The sequence below is a fragment of the Chelmon rostratus genome, chromosome 7, assembly GCF_017976325.1.
Source record: "Chelmon rostratus isolate fCheRos1 chromosome 7, fCheRos1.pri, whole genome shotgun sequence".
Classification (NCBI taxonomy): Eukaryota; Metazoa; Chordata; class Actinopteri; order Chaetodontiformes; family Chaetodontidae; genus Chelmon; species Chelmon rostratus.
This window is the reverse complement of record NC_055664.1, coordinates 28,344,734-28,369,069: the sequence shown is the minus strand read 5'-3', so window position 1 is coordinate 28,369,069 and position 24,336 is coordinate 28,344,734. Positions and strand designations below refer to the sequence as shown.

Below are 24,336 nucleotides of genomic sequence, written 5' to 3'. Positions count from 1 at the left end.
TTGTTTGCATTGAGCGAGGCGACACTCCCTCCAACAGCTGTTGAGATATTTCAAACCCATGTTGGTGCTAGAAGACGAGTCAGAGGGTCAGTGGAGTCGGTAGGGTTCATCCTCTGAGGAGCAGACTAACATGGCCTCGCTGGAGCCACGGCTAAAAACCAGCTACATGTCCTCAGTGCCTCGGTGTGTCATGATGTGTTCTGGTGACAAACAACTGAAACCAAAGTTTATCATCCTGTCAGCAGTCAGTTTTCATGGTCCTTCATCCCACCTCACACCTGTTGTTAGCAAGCATTAGTTCATTTGCTAGAAAACATTATCTCATTAGCTAAAATGCTAATTCATTACAAGCACAATGTGAAAGCCATCCTGATGATTCATCTGGAGAGTTTGTCCAGACGGCTCACAGGTCAAAGACGTTAAGAAGGAAAACAGCGGGGACATGAAACGCTCCTCGTCAGCTCCTCATCAGAGATGAAGAGCGAACAAAACAGCAGGATAAAAACCTGCAGTGCTTCTCAGATTAACGCCGTGTCCTCTCATAATCAGCATCATGACCACGAATCACTTTTCATCTGCACACTACCGTCATCCTTTCTATCACTGCAGCATCTGTCGAGATGCTGTGTTCCCTTTAAGAAGACCAGCAGGAGTTTTGTGTTGAACTGGCCCAACCTGGACCGTATGTGTCTGTCTGAAGTCAATCCAGGCAAAAACAGAAACCAAGACATCAATAGAAAACAGTGACCCTGTCGGGACCAGCAGTCTTCATGGGGTCTAATAAAGTCTGAGAGAGAGGACCAATGAGCAGAGGATTATTATTGGCCGACAGGTGCTGACAGTCTGTCTACGTAGATGCTTTAAATGTATTTATTCAGTCCTTTTTATTGGCCTCAGTCTTGCATTTCTGTGTGTTTTGTGAAAGAAAGAGACTGAGAATAGAAATAAATGCTTCGGGTCGCAGTTACGTCTGCGAGATGCAGCTGAACACAAGCCTGAATGCAGCATCTGCATTCACCTCGCTGGTGCTTTGGAGTCCAGATGTGGCGGCCTGGTGGAGATCTGCACTCCTCCTGTTCTATTCAGTCAGTATGCCGACAATAAATCAGCTATATCGACTTATATTTCCTTTGTTATTTGTGATTAACACTTTAAAAAGACGTTTGTAATGAGAGAATGTTTCCTGCACTTTGATCATCTCTGTTTTACCACATTTCATCTGTTTTGAATAAATGAATTTTTCATCTAATCGTTTGTCACCATCATCGTTCATTTCAACGTTTTTCATTTCATGACTTCAGTTTGAAGAACGATAACGCTAACATGAAGACAGAAAGCTCAAGGGCCACTTACTGGTATTTACCACATTGTGTGGTCGAAAGCTGACAAAACATTGATGGATTATCTCTTTCTAGCATGTTCTGCTGTCTGCATGATGGTTTTCATGACTAAATGGATTTGTAGTGGGTTTTTTTCCATGTTGAACCAGTTAAAACTGGTTTAACAAGGCTTTCTTGCCGTTTGGCCGCTGTTCTGTTGATACCACCCTGCTGTCTGTCACACGGGGATCCTGCAGCTGTCACAGACTCCACACTAATTACGATCTCGGCATTAGGATGTTAATGTGGCATTAGTACTGCCCCTTGTGGCCGATGGAGGAACACCCCATTTAGATGTTTGTTTTAACATTTGTTAAATCTGCTGGTTTTAGAGCAGAAAAGAACAAAGTTGAGGACCTGGTGCTAATGGAAATGTACAGCTGGCTAACTTTCCCAGCTGCTTTAAGATTCACCTCTGAGGAAACTGAATTTCTAAACCAGACTTCATGGTTATCGGTCCAGTAGCTGTTGCAGTAGCCCCATCATTCTGGGGTGTTGAACTCTGACATCATTAGAGCTAAAACTGATGGTGAGTTTTTGGAACTGTGACCTTCAATGACCTACGTACACCACAAGTTTCCCAGTTGCTTTTCTCGTACTGATATGAAGTTGCTGGTAAAGTTGTCGTTTCTCACTCTTCCTGTTTGTCCTCTGTCAGACCTATCAGAGGCCATCCTGCACTCGATGCAGCGGAGCCGCCGCCTCCTTTTCGTCCTCAGCCCCGACTTCCTGGCAGAAAAGAGCTTTAGCCTCCTGGAGTGTCGTCTGGGTCTTTACCTCCAACATGGCCACCAGGCCACGGTTGTTGCTGTTGTTTACCGCTCGATCAGTAAACTGCCCTGCGTGGAGGTCGCTCAGCTCTGCCAGGCCGCAGCCACCACCGTAACATGGCGAGGGAGTCGATCCGAACCGCGTCGGTCCCGCTTCTGGCTGAGGCTGAGGCTGGCGCTGCCCGTCCGGCCGCTCGCCATGGGCAGGAGGTTGATTGACAGCACCTCGTCTCACTCAGACCTGGCGGCCCTGGCGCTGCAGAGAGTGCAATGGATCCAGAACCAGAGCCGCAGAGACAGAGCCAATCGGAACCGCGGAAACAGACGGGCTTCAGCCAATCAGAGCCGCAGAGAAAGACAGGCCAGAGGGAGGTGCGAGGCACAGAGGGGGAGTACGTGCAGGCAGGAGGGGTCGCAGCACAGCAGGAGCTGCTCGGGGTGTGCTGGTCTTATTGGCCAGATGGACGACAGGGGGGCGGAGCTAATGGTAGGGACGGAGATGCAGCAGATGTCACATGACAGGACTGAGATTCGGTCAGACCCTGTCCCAGAAACAGAGCCCACCCCAATTTCAGACTCCACACATGACCCTCAGTCAACTCCTGACCCAGCCCCCAGACCTGACACGGCCTCTGATCCAGACTCTGACTCCGCCCTCCCCACCTGCCAGCAGGACAGCGACGGAGCGACACAGGAACAGCAACAGATGATTGGTTTAAGGAAGAGTGAGGTCAGCAGGAAAAGGGGAGGGCTCGTGGTCCATGTGGCACCAACCTAGAACACAGTGGAGGCTCAATACGGCCCCCTCCTGACACCAACGCCCCCCTACACAAAACCCAGCCGAGCCTTTGATGCAGACTTTTTGTACAGACTTGTAGCAATGCTGCCTTCAAGTTACATGGGAAAGATGGTAAAACTTGAATCTTTAAATGAGAAATATTCATTCAGCTCAAACCATTTGTGATTCTTGTGATGCTTTTATTTAAAGTATGACATTCTGTTAATTATCTCTCTGTATAGTCATTTTCATTGTTCCTGTGCTGGATTCAGATGAACGTCACACACGAGGGACTGACAGGAAATGACGCAGTGTGTAATCCAGTGTTGCTGTTTGTAACTTGATCTGATTGATATCAGCTCCACAGTTCCTGCTGCTGCTTCACACACTTCAACTGGACGACATGTCTCTGGACTCTTAAAGGCTCGCTCACATTCAGTCTGTGTGTTATCAACATTCACCACCTTAAACTGTCTGATGGGATGAAAGCCATCTGTCCCACATGACCTGAACGCAGCATTTCACTCCTGTATTAGCCGCTGAGATATGAGACAGAGCAGCCTCCTGCCTGGTGCAGGATATGAAGTCTGCAACATGGATGGAAATATTATTATATCCTGCAGTTTTAGTGCAAACAGCAGTTACACTCCAATCATTTGTACTGATTCTAATCATTTGGCTGAATCTTCTATGAGAAATAGAGGGAGGAGGAGGAGGAGGAGGATGAACACTGCATGTGAAGGGCACTTCCTCCAAACAGCTTCAGTCTGTGGTTTTGACCAGTTTGCATTTATGGAAAATGAAGAAATGTGCTCATTAAATTTATTTGTTTGCGGAGTTATGATGGAAAACCGATCTCCAACAAGCCTGAAATCACGTCAGCAGCTTCCAACTCCGATCAAACCCGACAGAGAGCCGTCCTCTAACGGGACGGATGACGTTCATCACTCATGGAAACAAAATGCTGGATTTTATATTTCTGAATGTTTGTCACATGATTCAGTATGTTCTGCTGTCTGATGCAGGATCTTTGGATTTATCAATCACATTTATTTTTGTTCAAATCATGCAAACATCCCTCCTGTTGAGTCTGTTGTAGAGACCAAGACCAGAGTCCAGTCCAAAGGATTCAGGTCTGCTCGGGTCCTGCTGCTGTGTCTTTAGTCTGCAGATTTCTCAGAATCAAACGAGCTGATTGGCCGCCGCCGCCGTCGGTTTCCTTCTGGTCTTTTTCTTGCATGTGATGTTGAAGAGATTCAGCAGAACTCCACTGTGACAGCAGACGAGCAGCAGCATTAAACTGGGAGTAATAAAGAGCTCCGGCCTGTAGCGCGTCAGCGTTCAGTCACTGTGACGCACTGAGCGGCTGCAGCTTCGTCACAGTTTGATCTGGAAACAGTGACGGCTGTCAGTGATGAAGAGCGTCGTCCAAACACATGAACAGTATGAAACAGTTGCATGATGTCGGCTCTGTACTGAGACAGTGATGCTGAATGACGCGAGGCTATTTAAGAAGCTTTGGATCAATAAAGATTTGTATTTAAAACAGTCGGTTTAATCTTCATCAGTCCTCTCCCCTCTTCTTCTCGTCACCTTTACACTTTCACTTCCGTTTCCTCCCTGAACTCTCCAACAGTGTTATTCTTTCAGTTATTAGCATGAGCTCTCAGCGGTGAAGCTTGATGAAGGCTTTGGTTTGCCTGGAGTCTCGTAGCGTCTCGCTGTCCTCGAGACGCTGTCTGGGAAATGAGACATCCTTCAATGGAGGCAGGAGGACGGAGGAGGCGCAAAGTCCCTGGTCTTCTCCTACACGCCTGTCGATGTACAGGAGAGGATTCTGGGAAATGAAGAAACTGTCAAAGGGAAGTTAAAACAGACAAATATGCAGATCTTAATGTTTTGTCATTTTGGGGTAATCTGGATTAAAGCTGTCAATCAGACGGAGTAAAACTTCATCCCAGTTTCTCTGAAGCAGAGCAAGAACGTCCTCCTTTCAAGTCTATGAATCTGCTTTTATTGTGTTGATTTACAAGCTGCAGTCAGGAGAAAGATGCTTTTATTGTTTTATTTTGGAAGTTTTTATGGCTTCCTTTATTGGTTGTGAGATGCATCTGACTTCACCTTCATCTGATCCTTGATCCTGTTCCCTGCCTGCGGGTTTCATCACGCTCTGTGAAAACAAGACAGAATGGAGCCGTGGAAGTGAACAGGTTCACGTTCAGCGTTTTATTTTGAAATCCTGATTCCACCTGGTGTTCACAGGTGAGTTCAGGTGGAAAAATGATACATGAATGAAAGAGACTGAAACTCCCCACAGATCGGCGGCTCAGTCAGCAGGTGTCAGCGTTTGACTGCTGAACTGAGGCCAGTTTGTGTTTGACAACCAGAAGGTGATTCATCTGGTTTTCAGGACTGTTTAAGGTTTCATACCTGCTGAGGTCGCACCTGCATCACTTTATTCAACTCTATTCGTCAGGACACTTTCATGAACAGAAAACCTGGATTTCTCTCCTTTGATGAAGTTTGTTGATCAATATGCAGTGACAATAGAGTCTAATAACAAATTTAAAAAATAAAAGATTTATAGAAAAGGTTTGAGCGATTCAGCTGATAAACAACATCCAGGGTCCACGAGTCGAATGAAGCTCTGCATACACTGAAGTGAGATCATGCAGAAGGAATCACAGAGCAGAACGTGGCGGAGGAGGACCAACAGAGCTCAGAGGTCACCATCCTGATGCTGTGAGGACATTCATGGACTCTTGTGGCTCCAGAAGCTGGTCTTGCTGGCTTGTTGAGGATCTGGTTCTGAACCCTCTGCTGTGTAAGTCCTGCAGAGTGGGGCAGGTAGATCTGATGATCCACCTCTCTCTGAAGGGCTCTGATCCTGAGCAGCTCCCAGACCAGATGGCGATGAAGTGAGAAAGCTCTCCGCAGCACCACAGAAGAAGTGGTCTGAGGTGGTGAAGGCCGAGATGTCTGCGTGTGGACCAGGATCGTTAAATTATGTGGGAATTTCCGCTTTGTGTGTTTTTGTAGAAGACACACAAAACAGCAAGTCAAAACTGCAATTCCTGCCTCCAAAGACGAGTCAATTCCCATAGAACCCCACATTAAAATGTACAACTTTACAGCAGAAATTAACATGGTTACAGCCTGGTACAAAAACATGTTTGGTCTCTATACCTGATGTTCATGACCAATAAACGGGGTCAATCTTTTTTCCACATAGAGACTGAACAAACTGGTCAGGAGAGCTGGTTCTGTCCTGGACTGTCCTCTGGACACCACTGAGGATGTAGGTGAGAGGAGGATGTTAACCAAGCTGACATCCATCATGGACAACCCCTCCCACCCCCTGCATGAAACAGTGGGGGCCCTCAGCAGCTCCTTCAGTAACAGACTGCTGCATCCACCCTGTAAGAAGGAACGCTACCACAGGTCCTTCATTCCATCAGCTGTCAGATTATTTGACTCCAGCATCAGTTAATGTAGCTCTGAGTCCAGCTTCAGACTGTTGTTTGCACTACAGTAAAACATCCTTTCACCTCATACATGCAATAACGTGTGCAATTTTTCATTCCTTTTTCCCAAAATACTGCACAATGGATATATATTTTCATTTCCACTGTGGCACACACACACATATATATACACAGTGTGTATATATATATATATATATATATATATATATATATATATATATACTTTCTATTGGCTATTTTCTATTGATGCTGCCTGTAACACACACATGTACTGATCATTGACCGGAGGACCTTTTGTTATTCTACTCTCCTCGTCAGAAATAAACGGAGAGCACCTCCAAACGTATCCTGGTCTGGTTCTCTGCATAACACAACGCACACGACGATTTTCCTCTGGTTACATTTGTTCATATTTAAGGTATTTATACCTATAATTTGGCTCTATGTCTTTATATTGAGGCTGTTTACTAGATTTTTCTTACTTAGCACCGAAATTGTGGATTTGATCTGGTTTTGATCTGCCGAGCTGCCACTTTTCATTGGCTATTTGAAACATCACTCATCTGCAAAATTGGCTGTCATTGGCTCAATCTTCACATGGAAGAAGAGAAGGAGGCACCTTCTGATCAACCTGGACTGTTATTGGCTTCTCTGACGGGCTTAATGTGGCAGATCGTGATTGGTCAGTGAAGTGTGATTTGAAACCAGAGGCTCCACAGCGTCACTGGAGGCAAAATGGCGTCTCTGGAGATTAAAACACAGAAGACGAGCTCATCACTGCTAATTTGAATGGAGAAAACATCTTTCTGTGGATTATTGTCATGTTTTGGACTAAATATCTTCACTGCAGTGGATCTTCTGGATCTTTGGATGTTTCCAAAGATTGTCAGAGTGTTATTGATCTGTGGATCACTGAGAGACGTCATCGGTGAGCTGCCTCAATGTTGCGTCAATTTTAAAAACGGTTGTCTGCTGTTGGTGTTTATTGAGCCTCCTGTTGTGATTGTACCTTGAAATGGTTTGAATTAATCAATTCAGGAGAATCTGAGCTTTTGAGCTGTCAGGTTATTCAGTTCAGGCATTGCATAATGTAGCACTGTGTTCACACACAGACTGTTTTCGCTTTGCACTACTGTAAACATCCTTCACATTCTGTCTCATGCATGCTATAACCTGTGCAGTATTACATGCATTGCATCTGTGCAATAGAGCCAATACTGTACTTAACTTTTCCAAACCAACCATGTGCAAATTCTGGTTTCAATCCTTGTGCAATTTTGCAATATTTCTCAATACTTTCTAATGGCAATATATGTTTTTATAGTCTTTTGTATAAAATGTACATAAATATAGGCAATTCCATTGCTGTTGCTAATGCTATTTTTATCGATTCTGCCTGTAACACCAAATTTCCCCAGCTGGGGATTAATAAAGTTGATCTTATCTTATCTTAACATAAGTATAAATGTGAACGTAGTTTTTCTGTTATTAGACGAGAGGAACAATAAACAGTAAACTCTCCTGCAGCCCACCGGTGGGCCGCCAGAACTGTGAGGGGATTCTCTGATCTCATTAGTTGATTGTGACTCTGTCATTCATGTAAAAGCAGGATTTTACTGTTGGAGTTGATTAACAGAGTTGTGGTTCAGGCTGTATTGGTGTGAACCACAGCAGGCTCCAGAGTCACATACAGGTCAGATACTTCAGACTGGTCTCGTGTGTTTAGGGCTCTGCAGGTTTGAATGAACCTGATAACCATGTAATTATCGGCCTCCAACACAAAACATTGAAACCAAATCGTTTCCTCTGTGCTGTGTCAGGTTTCAGTCCTGAAGCTGAGCTGTAATCTCAAATCCACTTCCTCCTCTCAGTGACATTCTCCTCTTTATCATTATGGATTCTTTGTCTGATATTAAAACGAGTTATTTCATTATTTCACCCCCATTTGCTGTTGAGAGTGAGCTTTCTGCTCCGAGCTGCAGGCTGATTATTGATCTTCAGTGAGGTCAGCAGCACCAACAACACTTTAGCATCACAGAGTCGATGCTGATATATGAGAAATCCACTTTAATCTACTTCCTCTCTGTATGTTATTGAAAAATATTTCTTCCTGTAATAATCTGTTGTCTGCAGCCACTGCAGTGAGATGCTGGTTTTTCACAGACTGTAATGTTTTTAATGTGCAAATTAAATAAAGAGCATCAAACTCAAGATGAATCAAGAATCCTTTTATTGTCATTTAGCATGTCAACGAAATTTGCATTGCAACCCTGTGTGGATAATAAAAAAGATAAGAAAGACAATAAAATAAAAATATAAAATAAATAAAATATACTAAAACAATAAAATATACCAACAACTGCTGAAAATATACTGAAATGTTTATACTGAATGCAGCTGACCATTTAGTTCAGCGTGTGTGAACTTAAATGTTCAGTACACAGAAGGTGCAGGTGGAGGTGTAAGGTGCGGTGTGCAGTGGATCATAGTCCTCACAGTCTCTCACTCCAGTGAGGGGCTGCTGGGGGTGATAGCTCTGACAGCTCTGTACGGGCAAAGAAGCTGTTTAAGGTGTCAGGCAGGGTGGGGTCGTGGCTGGCGAGCTGAGTGTTAGGCTTGTAGTCTGTTATGGTTCTGATGCCTCTCCACATGTTCTGGGTGTTGTTGGTATTGAAGTGATCTTCGATGTTCTCTTTGTACTGGAGCTTGGCCTGCTTGATTCCCTTCTTCAGCTCTGCTCGAGACCTGCTATAAGCCAGCCTGTCTCCAGATCTGTAGGCAGTATCCCAGGCTTTCAGCAGGGACCGCACTGTGCTGTCCAGCCATGGTTTCTGGTTGGGAAACACTGTGATGGTCTTAACAGGGAGGACAGCATCAGTGCAGAACTGAACATAGGACAATACAGATGATGTGTACTCCTCAAGGTCTGCCTCTTCTCTGAACACAGTCCAGTCTGTCAGCTCAAAGCAGTCCTGAAGTGCAGAGGAGGCCTCCTCAGTCCATATCTGTTCTGTCCTGGTGGTCTCAGTCCATATCTGTCCTGTCCTGGTGGTCTCAGTCCATATCTGTCCTGTCCTGGAGGCTCTGGCTGTAATACACTGAATTAAAAACATGACGTTAAAATTAAAAACAAGCATCAGACAAAAAAGAAACTAAACTCTGAAGCTGAGCTAAAAACAACCACGAGGCTGTTAAACTGTAATTATTCAGAGTTCTGCTCAGAGTATCATCCATCATTTCCCCTCACTGTGCGTGTGTGTGTGCGTGTATGTGTGTGTGTGTGAGAGAGAGAGAGAGAGAGAAGGGGTGGATCAATAGGAAAAAATGGCTGAGTTGATTAAAACACTTTAAATGTGTGTGTGTAACAACAAAGGATCAATAACAGCTTATTGAAGGTGTGTGTGTGTGTGTGTGTGTGTGTGTGTGTGTGTGTGCGTGTGTGTGTTCTTGTACACCTATCTTTGTGAGAACCAGTTCGAAGGTTCAGACTCAGGTATGTACAATAAGTGCATAGTAAGCAGTGATAGAAAATGTACTTTTACTGTAAACAATACAAGATATATTGAAAGTGAAATATTGATAATCCAGTTGATTGATAATAATTGATTCCTCCAGTCAGAGGAACTACATTTTGAAGGAAACGGGAGTGAAATATAAGGATTAATAATTGCTTTGTGTTATCATTTCTGCCCTCCTGATTGTAAATGATGGAGGACAGAATATTAGGAACTGAAGCACTGATCGCTGCCTCCATCACAGCTCATCAACTTTTCTCTCTGAGCTTTGCTCTGCAGATTAAAAACGATGAAAAGATTTCCTGTTTCCGAACAGACCGACTCTCTGATTGGCTGTTGAAAGCCATCAGGCTGCATTAACAGAGACGGCGGTTGGATTTATATTCACTACATGAGCGGTGTTGAACATCATCATCACCTGACCTTCGCCACCTCCTCCCATCTGTCTCCACCTTCATCGTGCTCCGACTAATAAAGCAGAAATGGCTTTTAAAGGAAAACCGATTGATCATGAGACCCGCAGCTCGGCCAGGCGGCGTCCTCTCTCTGAAGCGCCCGTCATGACCTCCACGCTGCCAGACTGGACGACTCATCCATTAAAAGTCGAGTTCAGAGGAGTTTTTTTTCTGGCAGCTGCACTCGTCGTGGTGAATGAGAAGCACAGGAGGAGAACATGACGCTCAGCAAAGATCTGATCTCCTCATCACTGTTAAACTGGAAGAAGACATGAGCTGTGTTACTGTGATGAGCCCTCAGGCCAGTGGCGTGCACAGACTTTTTGAAGGGCAGGGGCAGAAAGGAAAAAAAGGGCACATATAGTGTGTCCTCGCCACTGAAGAGGGCACTTTAGCGCGCATTTTGGCGTCAAAGAGGGCACTTTAGCGCGTGTTTTGGCGTCAAAGAGGGCAATTTAGAGCGTGTTTTGGCATCCAAGAGGGTACTTTAGCACACGTTTTGGCTCCCAGGGGGCATTTTAGCGCGTGTTTTGGAGTCCAAGAGGGCACTTTAGCACGCGTTTTGGCTCCCGGGGGGCACTTTAGAGCGCGTTTTGGCATCCCAGAGGGCACTTTAGCACGCGTTTTGGCTCCCAAGAGGGCACTTTAGCGCGTGTTTTGGAGTCCAAGAGGGCACTTTAGCGCGCGTTTTGGCTCCCGGGGGGCACTTTAGAGCGCGTTTTGGCATCCCAGAGGGCACTTTAGTGCGTGTTTTGGCTCCCAAGAGGGCACTTTAGCGCGTGTTTTGGAGTCCAAGAGGGCACTTTAGCGCGCGTTTTGGCTCCCGGGGGGCACTTTAGAGCGCGTTTTGGCATCCCAGAGGGCACTTTAGCACGCGTTTTGGCTCCCAAGAGGGCACTTTAGCGCGTGTTTTGGAGTCCAAGAGGGCACTTTAGCGCGCGTTTTGGCTCCCCCCTGTGCACACTACTGCCTCAGGCCTTATAGACAGACCTTATATATACATACACACATATATATATTGCAGAGTAGATAAATATACGCACATGGGCTGTCTGCACAGACCCTGGCAGACACGTGGATGCACTAAGAATAAACTGGACTTGAGGGCTTTATAATGTAAAAGCTCACGTAGCTTCACTGAAGCTGAAACCAGCTGCAGGGAAACCACCCAGAGACAGCGGGAGCTGTGATTGGTCCGTGATGCTGCTGGAGGTTGATGAGACTGAAGACAACATGAAAGAAGACACTCAGCTTCTACATGGCAGGGATGTGTGAGGTGAGGTGGTGACTCAGAGGGGGGCGGGGCCTCATGCAGGACTCGGGATGGATCTGGACTGGAATCTTAAGATGTTCAGATGTTTGTGTGTAATCCAGTCTGCTGTTCTCGGTGTGGACTGGTCCAACTGGTTATTAGTTTTAACTGTTGGTTAGTTAGTCACGCCTGTGTGCGTGTCCATTGTTGAGGCTGTGTGCCAGCATCACATCAGCTTTGAGGTGTGCGTGTTTCTACATGACTGAGTGTGTTCATGGCGTTGTGCCAGTGCACAGGTATTGTGTCAGGTGTGTGTGTGTGTGTGTGTGTGTGTGTGTGTGTGTTTCCCTGCAGTGCCAAAGGTCGTCTCCGTTGGTCGACTTACATTCCGCACACGCTTAGAACACGCGACCGCCGTTATTTGATCCACTGCAGAAAAGAATCCACCACCCGCCTCCCGCCGCGGCTCAGAGTTCAGGGGGGACAGTTTTACTGGTTATGGTGGGGGGGGGGGGGGGGGCACTCTGGGAGACACTGATTGATATATTGTTGGCTCACATGTACTGTATGTTCATCAGAAAACTCTACTTGTGTGTGCTTGTATATCTTAAGCCTCTCACTCTGGATAATAAACCCATTAACATCAGACTTTTGTCTTCAGTGAGTCACATGACTCTAATACTCCCAGTCATTGGCTCCAGCTCCGACCAGCAGTGCTGGAAACACGACGCCCGCGTGGACTTGCTCATTTTGGGCCCTTTTCCGGGGCGATGATGCTACATGTTGAAGTCCTTGATGTTGTAGATATTTCCTGATATCAGACAGAATCGTCAGCTCGTTACGCTCCTCTTCATCATCTCATCAAGATCATTAAAAAGGCAGAAAGACAGGACGCCAAACTTGTCTCCCTGCCGAGAAAACCAGTCAGTCCGGTTTACAGAAGCTGCACATATGCACTGCTTTGGTGTAATAGTGATATTTGTACGAATCCATTTAGTGTGTGTGCGCGTGCGTGCCTGTGTGTGTGTGTGTGTGTGTGTGTGTGTGTGTGTGTGTGTGTGTGTGTGTGTGTGGAGGCAGTCGCTGGGTTAATTGTTGAGCAGGAGATGGCAGCAGTTAGTGTGTTGGTATGTAGTTACTCATCATCACACAGAATGCCATAAAGACTCATTAACCATTAAACTGAGATCACACACACACACACACACACACACACACACACACACACACACACACACACACACACACACACACAAACAGTGTTTCCTCTGAGCTTCAGTTTCTCACAGTCGCCATGGAAACTGTGTATGATGGTGTCTGTGTGGATGCTCTGAGGGCCGTTTGAAAGCATGAAGCGTGAAGTTCAAGTAGAGCTTTATGATCCAGATGTGACGCTGACGCCGCAGACTGTGCAGCTCTGTGATTGGACGGCTGTCAGAGGATCACAGGCTTCTTGTAGCTTTGACTTTTTATCACACACGGTAACAATCCACCGTCCACAGCGACCAGAGACGGATCATCAGCGTCCACTCAGGCCATCACTTCCTCATTGTCCTCTGAATGCACATTAACTTCCTCCAGCAGCAGGAATCTCCTCATTTCTCATCAGACCTCTCTCTGCTGGTTTTCTCCCTCACTGATCACTCCATCCAGAGGTCGGAGGTCAGCAGCATCCACTCGCTGATACATGACGTATTATCCGAAACCAATCAGTGTGAACACACATCACTCAGTCTGTAAGTGTGTGTGCGTGGTGTTCAGGTAAAACATGAGGAAATACCAGCTTTTATGGCAGAATATATAGAAGTTCTGTTTAAAACATGGGAAAAAATGATGTTTCAACCAATAAAGTGGGTTATTATGTCCTCTGAGCCCAGGAATGCTTTTACTGTGAAATGTCTGAAGAAAGTGTTTCCTTGACAAAAAAAATGATTTTCTCAACCGAACCCCCAATGCTAAGCGATACATTTAAGCCCCTAACCCCAACCCGTAAAACTCTGAACTCCACCCTGAGATCAGAGTGGACTGACCCTGAAAACCGCTGATCAGTATTAGTTCAAACCCATCACCTTCAGATCGGCGTCATGCTCAGAAACCACCATTCAGCGGCAGTCTGCACAGTTATTGTTCAGAAAGCAGCAGCAGATGAGTCGCAGGCTGCGGGGTTGCAGTTTCCATGAGTGAAAGGGGATTGTGGGATACCTCTTTGGCAGACGGGGTGACATCCTGCAGGCGGGGTTTAGGGTGGTGAGGGTGTGGTGGCTCATTAAGATTTAATGTCAGGTTAATGTGTTCTCTGGGAGTGTGTTGTGGTCTGAGTCTGTGCTGTTAATGTTACACCTACACCTGACTGACAGCTGCTGGCTGCGCTCACCTCCCACCACCTTGTTGGACCCAAAGTCCTGCTGGCTCCTATGTTTGAGCCCTGTAGGAATGAAACCCTGGACCTGTGTCAGGCCAGGTCCTGATCCTCCTCACCTTAATCAGGTCTGGTAGCACCATGTTGTCTGTTTTAGATGCAAAGTGCATCTTGACCAGATGTGCATCCAGTGGAATAAATGGTTTTAAGAGATGCTAGATGCTAACGGTTAATTCTGGCCTCTGAGCTGAAGGTCTCTCTCTTTGCGTGTCTAACATTTTCTACTGTTTGGATTTCTGCAAAAAACTGAGCCCTTATTCAGATCCAGAGGTGCATGTATCACCTGTGATGTGGCTCAGAAACCTGTCTGTAGTCCTAATGATCAGACAGATATTAGTGAATGAGGCCCAATGAGAATCATGTAAAATATCACCAGATTTTAAAATTCTGGTGACGTCGGTTAAGTTCCTGTTTAAAAGTGTAATCTGGGTATAATCTCAGCTCCGACACACTGTAGAGAAACGTTTCTGCAGGTGAATCCTGAATGTGTCGACTCATTCGCTGACATGTACGTGCCGGCCCAAGCTGTTGGGTTCTGCGAGAACGTGGCGGTGAGGCCGTTCCCCCAATCAGCCAGAGCGGCTCGAGTTTCAGACTGCCGGCCTTTTTAATGACCCCTTTCCTGGCCGACCCTCAGCCCGCCGTCAACAACAGAGCCTGTGATCAAGAGCAGCCCTCCTTTCACATTCCTGCCAGACTCCGGGACCTCCCTGTCCTGAAAGAGCTCCCAATCTGTCGGACATCTGCAGCAGGTCTTACCTTGTCATTAGAGATAGACCACTTGGTCGGGCCGCCACGGACACATCTCACTCCCGACTTTCCCTCGACCCCGGCTCACTCTCAGGGGACCCGGGGCAGGGCCGGGACCCTGTGTTAGGAACCCCCAGGGAGAATTGCTAACCTGTGGGGGGCGGATCAGGGTGGAGGATGTGGGAGGGGGGCGTCTCCAGGGAGCCGCTGGCCTCCGTTTGTTCCTGGGAAGAGAGGGAGCTGAGGGCGAGGAGGAGGATGGTCAGACTGGTTCAACTGGTAACTGAGCTAAAGACTGAGGAGGCTGTCAAACTGCAGCGCAGACAGAAAACGTGAAAAAGTGAAAACTGTCAATGACTTCAGGTCAGACATGGACAGAAAAATGGCGTCTGTCTTAGTGCTTTTAGATTTGAGTGCAGCGTTTGACACAGATTATACCATTCTTTCAAACAGACTCCTGTCTCCTGACTGATTTTAACTGGTTCAAATCATCTCTCACAGACAGGAAATTCTATGTCAGCATGACAAGTTGACATAGAATTGTATGTCTAGTTTTTAACAAATGAAATGTGGTGTTCCTCAGGGGTCAATTTTAGGTCCAAGCCTTTTTAACCTTTTAGTGCTTGGAAATGTCATCTTATCTTATTTATTTTATACTGCTATATATATTATAATTCATTTGTTTTTATTGTTTTAACATTTCAAATTTATGTCCTGTGTCTCCTCACCTCATTTCATTTGTGGGTATGGGTGGGCACGTTCTTTATTTTCTTCATCTGTGCTCCTTTTGTATGAAAAGTGCCATACAAATAAAGTTATGGAGACAAAAGCTGATAATCATGAAAGAAACACAGTGAAATGTTTGGACTGCCATCAAAGCAGCGTGAGCATCGGTGGGTAGATCACACTGTGAGGTCACCACGTATGAAGAGACCCATTGTCAAAGCCGAGTCTAAACTGCGTCCATTTCTGTACTGAACTGTCTTATTGTCCTAACAGGCTCTCTGAGGTTTCATACAGTGACATTAAATCACCTCATTTTCTCAACAGCTATCTGCTCCAGGCAACTAAACCACAATTCATGTTTTATGGTTATGTTTCAACACTTAAAGCACTTAAGATTAGGGTTCAGGAAAAAATGTGGTTTTTATTAACGACTGAAAAAGTCAAGAATGATCTGAAGAAAGAAATGGAACCTTTTCACAATGTTACCCAAAACCATGAACTTTATTAAGCTTCTGTTACCTACACTGAAGGACTTTGGTGACAAACATCCACCCTGACCTCTGACCAGAACTTCTGGACTTCTGTCACCAGGAAAGATGGAACCGAGCAGAATCCAGACAGCAATCACATATTTGGCCAATCATATTATTAGTATGTAAACTCAGTTTTAAAGGTTTCTATTAGAAGTTCCTCCATGGAGACGTGAGGTTCAGGAGAATAAACAGACATAACTCAGACTGTTTTCTGTTAGTCCACAGTTTGCAGGCAGTGACAGTTTTCTCACCACATTCTGTACACACACATATAAAACATTACAGACGTAAAGACATGAAACATGGAGAACAGTTGGACACGATCATCTGCTGCACCGGCTTAGTCTGAATTAAATATTTGCGGATGTTCCACACTTTCCTTTTGGATACTTCTCCATCGTTCCTGCGGTATTTCCATGCTCATCACATGTCAAAGAAGCATTCACAACTAACCCGAAGGGCATTGTAGGTGTGAACGGCGTGAGGAACACCGTCTGCACTTCATCCGTGTTCCTGTTTCTTAAAAACGTCTGAAACGTGAAAAGTTTTTGACATTACATCGTCAAAGTCGAGTGAATTTGCCATGAAAAGGTGGAATTTCTCAGACACTGTTGTTTTCCGTCTTACATGTGTGCTAATACGTGAATTCATCATGTGAAATGTTCCACATGAGATAAAGTAACTGCGCTGTTTCAGCTAATGTTGTCTGGTGATAATCACAGTGTAAAGGCCCTCTGGTGTTATTTACAGTCAGTCACAAACTGCTTGCCTCGTGTTCAAAAGTGCTTTATTTTTTCAATCGGCACGCTAACTAGATGGCTTCCATGTTACCAGCTAGCACACGATGACATCACTGCAGATTTATTCCCTTAAAGAAGTTCAAGTCGTCTTTGATAGCTCAATAGTCAGTGGCAGTTTTTACTGTAATCTCATTGACATGTCATCTGTAGGAACTAGTTTCCCTAATTCTGACGACAGCGGGCTAGCATCAGTGCATTCATTGTTTTTTTATTGTGAGGCAGTTTTCACTTTTTTTTTATTATCCCTGTTTTGCATTTTAATACACACTTTGTGACAAGGGACACGAAGTGGCAAAAGTTTTATGCGGCAGTTTCATAGACAAATAAAAGCATATTTCATCCACTCCTGCTCATTTTTAATGTTACACTCATTGTAAGTTGACTCTAATTGGCTACAAACCTAAACTGTAAAATGTCCACAGTTTGGCTCTGCTGGTAAATCCTAAAACAAGCCGGTTATTCTCGTGGTACCACAGTCTGAGCGAGGTCTGTCAGGATCAGAATGTTTTAACAAACAAAAGGCGTGTTTCCATCAAACTTCATCTTATCAAGGTCTTTGAGGGGCGTTCAGAACCTGTTTAAGAAATACCTGCAGGTATGGCCCTAAAGTGTTGCCTGGGGGCCTTTTGTGGACTTGCTGCTTGCATTGCCTTGTATAAGCATCACCACACTGAGGGCCCAGAAAGAAGTCTAACAAGCCAGCCGCAAGTTCAGCAAGGACTGAGAGTCCTAGAAGTCTGGCCAGGGACACATACTCAGTTAACAACATGAAATGAGATGCTTTTCTGAGGTCCTTTTGAGGGGCGATCGTTAAGGTCCTTGTCGGGGCATCCAGGTGAAGTCCCACCTCCCCTGGGGGTCCTTTCTTACAAAGGCTTGTCCTCCGGGGAAGCTATGGGTCTTGACGCTGCTAGATGGGCTGAGGAACATACTGAATGCTAAATCGGTGCGGCTACGTGGCACTGCAGGGGGGTGAGATCCCACTGACGGACTCAACGGGCTGCCGCCGCCAAAAGGTGTCCACAGCTGGTTCAAGACAGGACTCGATGATGTGACAGGGGAGAAAAGGACTCTTTGTCCTGGTGGACTGATGTGGATTTTGTCTTGAGATGGTGCCTGGCTGCCCGTCAGTGGAGACCAGTCATCGGGATGTTTCGCTTGATTTCCCTCCAGCGTTTGGACTTGACTCAAGGCAGTGATGGAGCAGATCTTTGCTCTGTTTGGTGACTGGGTGAAGGGTGGTTTTTCTGTTAGTGGAGGAGGTTGGAAGGCAGTTAATGTGTTGTTGCTCCTGATCACAGCTTCAGTAGAGTCATGCCGTCTGGTTAATCCAGTGGCAGTGAAGTCAGAGCGTTGACCTGGGGAAGTTGTGCAGATCTGAGGTGACTTGGCAGGATTACCACAGTTTGCTTCTTGGCATTCGGCAGTACCGTACCTGTAATCAGTCTGATGTGCTGATCTTCGGCAGTAGCTTTGGACAGAAGGTGGCACAGAAGTGGCGACTGAAGGGCTGAAAGAGGCGTTGAGAGCACAGTCCGAGGAAGAGGTGACTACACCATCATAAATTAAACTGCTGAGGCTGTATCCAGGTGAGGAAGAGGAGTCGCTGGATGTATCAATGGTGTCTCGGTCCTTCAGTCCCAGTGTTCGTAGAACCCAGAGGTCCAGGTTCGGTTCTGAGGAGGAGGGTGTCTCAGAGGACTCTGAGCAGAACTCGGCAGTGAGGTTCCTGCAGACTCTCTTTCTGACCTGCTGGGAGGTTTGGAGTTCATGACTGCAGTTCAGGAAAGGTTCATCATCTGGGTACATGAGGTTCCTCTTCAGCTTCCTCTTCCCATCAGCACTTAGTTTCTATGTGGGGAGAACAAGGACAGAACAAGATGGTCTATTAACACCTTTGTCAAAGTGACACTGACCTAATTATGATCGTAAGTCCACTGTGAGCTGGACAGAACCTTTGCTATAGTTGAGAAAGGTCCATTTTTGTGAGTTGGCACACATGATGTGGACTGATGCCTGACTGATTTTTATCAAGTAATTCCCACAGAAATCAGCTTTCCAAGGCTTGAAGCTTGGTTGAGATTGGTAGTCCATCACAGGGACATCTACATGTTCAGTGTTCTTGTTATGTGATAATGCAGCTGAAAGCACGAGTTGGTGCAGTTTGGATGACTTAATGAAGATCCAACATCTCAGACGTGAAAGTTGTCTGCCTCATGACAATTTTTCTAGTTGAACACAATTTTTGCAAGGAGTAAATGTTACCTAGTAGAGGTAATGCTTTACCAGTTTAACACGTCAAGTTCAGTTTGCTGGTTATGGTTAGTACTCCTCAGCTCGTGAAAACGGTTGTGTAATGTCCTTCCTAACTTCAAGTTAGGATATCTTAACTTTTAAAAATCTGGTTGTGGTGATTCCAGCCTTGGTCGTTATGATTATGGTCGCACCTTTGCCTTTTGTTCCAGGTTCCTCACAAAAGAGGAGTTGAGGAACTCTCTGAGTTTGCTGTTCTCGTCCTGCAGTCTGGCCAGTTCCTCCTCTCTCTGCAGCAAAGTGTCCTGAAGCTGGAACAAGTAAAAACATGTTGAGGCCAAAGTCAAACAGACGGCAGGACGTTTGACGCACTCAGACGCTGTGAGTTGGTACCTGTTTGTTTCTCTGGAGGTGAGGGGAGACCTGCTCAGACCACATCAGACCAGCAGGTGGGCAGCTGTTTGAACCACACTGAGAGTCTGACACACAGACAGATGCAAAGACACAAAGACAGACAGGGTAATGTAATCTGATTACATAACGCTTCTGTATCCTTATGAATGCAGACATTTAGGCTTCACAATTCAAACATGTTTATGATGGACGAAGTATTCGATTACTTTACTTAGACAATACCACAGTCTATACTCAAATACTCCAGTGCAAAAAAGTCTACATTCATCATGTTATCAAAGTACAGCAATATAATCATTTAAATGTACTCATTACACAGTAGGACCTTTATTATGTATATGAGGTTACTGGATTATTGTTACAGATACGTATAAGCAGTATTTTAATATTGCTGCTGGATGAGAGGGATGAATTTAACTCCTTTAAAGAAGCAGTGCATCATATCATCAATCAATATCAATCAATATTTGACTGTAAATATTAACTGTAAAACTTCATATGACAGGATGGTTTCCTGTATAATTATTTGTAGTATTTTGCATGTTCTGTTTAGATTATTGAACTCTGATTTGTATTTTTTGGGTGTATCTTGAATTTTTATTTATTTTCTTAGATTTTTTTACACTATGATTTTCCTCATTACATCATTTGTTGTATTGACAGTAAATCAGATGTTTTGTATTAAAAATTATTAATCTTCACAGTAACACTATATCTGTCAGATTAAAGTAGTGGAGTGGAAGTATGAAGTAGCATTAAGTTTAAATACTCAAGTACAAGTTCCTCAAAATGTTGGCATATAGAACTGGGTTGTTGCACTTTTAGACTGTCATAGTTTTTTGGGCGCTCCATCTAGTGGCCGTCAGAGAAACTGCAGCGGGTGATTTTCAGCAGTGGGCCGCTGCTCAGTTGTTCCACCTCAGGTTACATTTTACAGCGACGTGATGAATTGAACAGTCTGAGCGAGGAGACGTGGAGAAAATTAAAAGATGAATCTTCATCTGAAGTGCTCTGGATATTTCTGTCGAGGCAGATCGCTCACGTGGAATCTGCCGGAGCGTTTGGTCGCCCAGAGTTCATGGAGGAGAGCAGGAAGCTGTTGAGTTTGATGAATGAGCCGCCGCCGAGCGTCGTCCCACTCTGCTGAACGAGGCGTTTGAAGAAATGTGGAAACTCTCCTTTCACAGCAAAGTAAAGCTGCTTCAGACGGATGAGCTGGCTCGATGATATTAAAACTATTTTTCAAGCGTAAATTGTTAAAAGATTCACATCATTTTTCTAGAACAATACTTCAGTGCCTCTCACACAAAATCACTTCCACTGTCATATTGAAGTTTTTGACGGAATAGTTCAACACTGTGGGAAATACAACTATTTTCTTTCTTGTGGAGAGTTTGATGATCAGATTGATACCACTATCATATGACGCTACAGTTCAGACACGGTTAGCTTAGCATAAAGACGGTAAACAGGACGAAACATTGAGCCTGGCTCTGTCCAAAGATAATAACAAGATACAACAAACGTGTTATATCTCGTGTGTTTAATCTGTACAAAAATGCTTTAATTGTCTTTTTATGGCAGGGTTATGTGCTGGATTTCTTCTCCCAGGAGTCTCCACCGGCTGAATGGGAAAGAACCAGTTCATTACATGACCCTGATCTGTGACCTCAGTGCTTGAGACGTTACATTGACCTCTTGTGTCTTTTTTAGGCGGTATACGGTATTATCAGCTGACTACAAATCACACTAGAGGACTTTGAGGCAGCCGCCAGTCACAACTATACCGTTTCCTGCCACAAGGTGGCTTCAGTGCTCGTTTCCATCTCCTGTTACGTTACATTTGGAACATGTTTTTATGTGATGCTCTTAGTGCAGGTCATTTCTTTGTTGTAGCACTTTGAGCTCTTGTGTGAAAGATGTGACACATGACGAGTACTTTTACTTTTGATATTTTAGCTACACTTCGCTGTCACTACTTCTGTACTTCAGAGCAGGTAGAGAGTCAGACTGTTTCTTCCTCCTCTGATGGAATGGTCATTTTTCTTGTTAGTTGCTGATTCTCACCCCACACGGACGACGGCTTCTCTCCGAGGTCGCTGAAGTCACAGGGGTCACGGGCCCAAATGGAGGCCAGGGTTTCCATGGTAACGTCAACTGTGTCAGGGCCAAGAGCCAAGTCCTGGAGCATGAGGTGATGAGGAGGAGGAAGAGGAGGAGGAGGAGGAGCAGAGGGATTCCCTACAGAGAGACAGAGAGAGTTTGTGTGTGAATGAAGAGAAGGGAGGGGGGGATTGTATGTGTGTGTGTGTGTGTGCGTGTGTGTGTGTGTGTATTTGTGTGTGTGTCTGTGTGTGTTTGTGTGTATGTGTATGTGAATGTGTGTGTGTGTGTGTGTGCTCAGCAGTGCCAGCTGACTGTGTGTTGATATGGTGATGATCAACACTTCAGTTACTTTCACAGTGAAACAATGTGACCTGTGAGTGTTTGAAACAAAGCATCATCATCATCATCATCATCACCACCATCATCATCATCATCATCTCCATCATCATCTTCCTTCACTTTTTCATTTGAGTAACTTTAACAGGACTGAAGAGATGAAATGATCTAATAATTCAGAAGAAGAAGGTGCAGATTGAGTCTGACTAAATAAACCTGAAATCTCCTGCTAAGGATCTTGTGCAGGTTGTGATCTTCAGGTTTGGAGCCACTAAAGCTGAGAGAGAAGCAGCAAACACACACCCAGACTGACACACAGCACGAACCAGGAACACAGCCAGACGCTGTCCACATACTTTTGGCCATGTAGTTGACCTGTGTTCAGACAGTCGATCCTGCAGCATTAATGCAGAAAAACACGGAATTCACAGAGCAAAGGCTGCAACATCCGACACGTTCAGATGAAAGAGTCAATACATCGGAATGAATTCAGTAAATATGTCTGAAATATGTCCGGGCTGTCACTTCTATTTGACGAATTCATTTTTCTCATTGATCTGCCGCCGGTTACGTAACAAACGTACGTTTCCAGACGATGAGCAAACGATGAGCAATGAAGGCGGACATGAATTTCCCGGACTACACGGTTCTGGGGGTGCAGTCCAGTTTTTGAACTTTAGATGCGGGACTGAAGAACTTTGCTCTTCTCTCCATCTGTTGCGTCTCGTCTCCTCCACAGTTCACCTGTCATTCAAAAAGCCTCCACCCAACAGACTGCACCTGTTTCTCCCGCCAGTAAAACATGTGGTGTATCACCTGTTAGCGCGTGGACTCACTGAGGATGAGCGCAGACCCGCTCCTCACACCTGCTCCAGGTTCAGCCGAAACAACAGCCTCTGTTTCTGCACGGAAATCCTCAAACCAGAACCCGAACAGAAGAAGAGAACTGATCCCAGCGAGAGACTCACCGCGCACTGAAGAGGAGAGAAGAAACCTCCAGCAGCTCCGACACCAGCTCCGACACCCACAGACAGGTGTGTGTGTGTGTGTGTGAGAGAGAGAGAGAGGGGGGGGGGCAGATCGGCCTGTCCAGTCATCTGATTGGACGGAGCTGGTGACGCCGTCAGCCTCGGATTGAGCTTCTGATGGAGCAAAGTGAAGGTGGAGAGGATCACCTGTAGTACTACTACTACTAATACTACTACTACTATTACTAGGACTACTACTAGTACACAAGTGCACACACACACACACTTGATCCTCTGCCGAGTTAACCTGTAATCTGACAACAGGTGAGTTAAACTGCAGCAACAATTAGGAGTCTAATTCACAATGTGACATACCAACAAGGTGACAGATTAACAGAGAGGAGGAGGAGGGGAGGAGAGAAGAGGAAGAGAGGAAACAGGGAGAGGAGGAGGAGAGGAGGAGAGAAGAGGAAGATAGGAAACAAGGAGAGGAGGAGGAGAGGAAACAGGGAGAGGAGGAGGAGAGGAGAGAAACAAGAAGAGGAGGAGGAGAGGAGGAAACACAGAGAGGACAAGGAGGGGAGGAGAGAAGAGGAAGAGAGGAAACAAGGAGAGGAGGAGGAGAAGAAACACAGAGAGGACGAGGAGGGGAGAGGAAACAAGGAGAGGATGAGGAAGGGAGAGGAAACACAGAGAGGACGAGGAGGGGAGGAGAGAAGAGGAAGAGAGGAAACAAGGAGAGGAGGAGGAGAGGAAACAAGGAGAGGACGAGGAGAGGAGAGAAGAGGAAGAGAGGAAACAAGGAGAGAAGGAGGGGAGAGGAAACAAGGAGAGGACGAGGAGGGTAGGAGAGAAGAGGAAGAGAGGAAACAAGGAGAGGAGGAGGAGAGGAGAGGAAACAAGGAGAGGAGGAGGAGAGGAAACACAGAGAGGAGGAGGAGAGGAAACACAGAGAGGAGGAGGAGAGGAAACAAGAGGAGGACGAGGAGAGGAAACACAGAGAGGACGAGGAGGGGAGAGGAAACAAGGAGAGGACGAGGAGGGTAGGAGAGAAGAGGAAGAGAGGAAACAAGGAGAGGAGGAGGAGAGGAGAGGAAACAAGGAGAGGAGGAGGAGAGGAAACACAGAGAGGAGGAGGAGAGGAAACACAGAGAGGAGGAGGAGAGGAAACAAGAGGAGGACGAGGAGAGGAAACACAGAGAGGACGAGGAGGGGAGAGGAAACAAGGAGAGGACGAGGAGGGTAGGAGAGAAGAGGAAGAGAGGAAACAAGGAGAGGAGGAGGAGAGGAGAAGAAACAAGGAGAGGAGGAGGAGAGGAAACACAGAGAGGAGCAGGAGAGGAAACACGGAGAGGACGAGGAGGGGAGAGGAAACAAGAGGAGGACGAGGAGAGGAA

The 24,336-nt window shown here is 45.7% G+C and overlaps 2 protein-coding genes across 2 annotated transcripts in view; one reads left to right on the top strand and one right to left on the bottom strand.

Annotated features, from left to right (window-relative positions):
• Window positions 1-1,243, top strand: part of LOC121609497 (interleukin-1 receptor accessory protein) — a 21,783-nt gene extending 20,540 nt beyond the window's left edge. Inside the window, exon 12 of the mRNA XM_041941145.1 lies at window positions 1-1,243. This exon is cut by the window's left edge and continues 536 nt beyond it. The gene's annotated coding sequence lies outside the window, so the exon portion shown is untranslated.
• Window positions 1,244-17,672: 16,429 nt separating this feature from the next.
• Window positions 17,673-21,675, bottom strand: gmnc (geminin coiled-coil domain containing). Its single transcript, XM_041941441.1, has 4 exons — window positions 21,597-21,675; window positions 19,509-19,594; window positions 19,310-19,426; window positions 17,673-18,713 (listed from the first exon to the last, which is right to left on the bottom strand). The coding sequence occupies exons 1-4, from the start codon at window positions 21,673-21,675 to the stop codon at window positions 17,673-17,675; spliced, it is 1,323 nt and encodes a 440-aa protein (XP_041797375.1).
• Window positions 21,676-24,336: the final 2,661 nt, after the last annotated feature.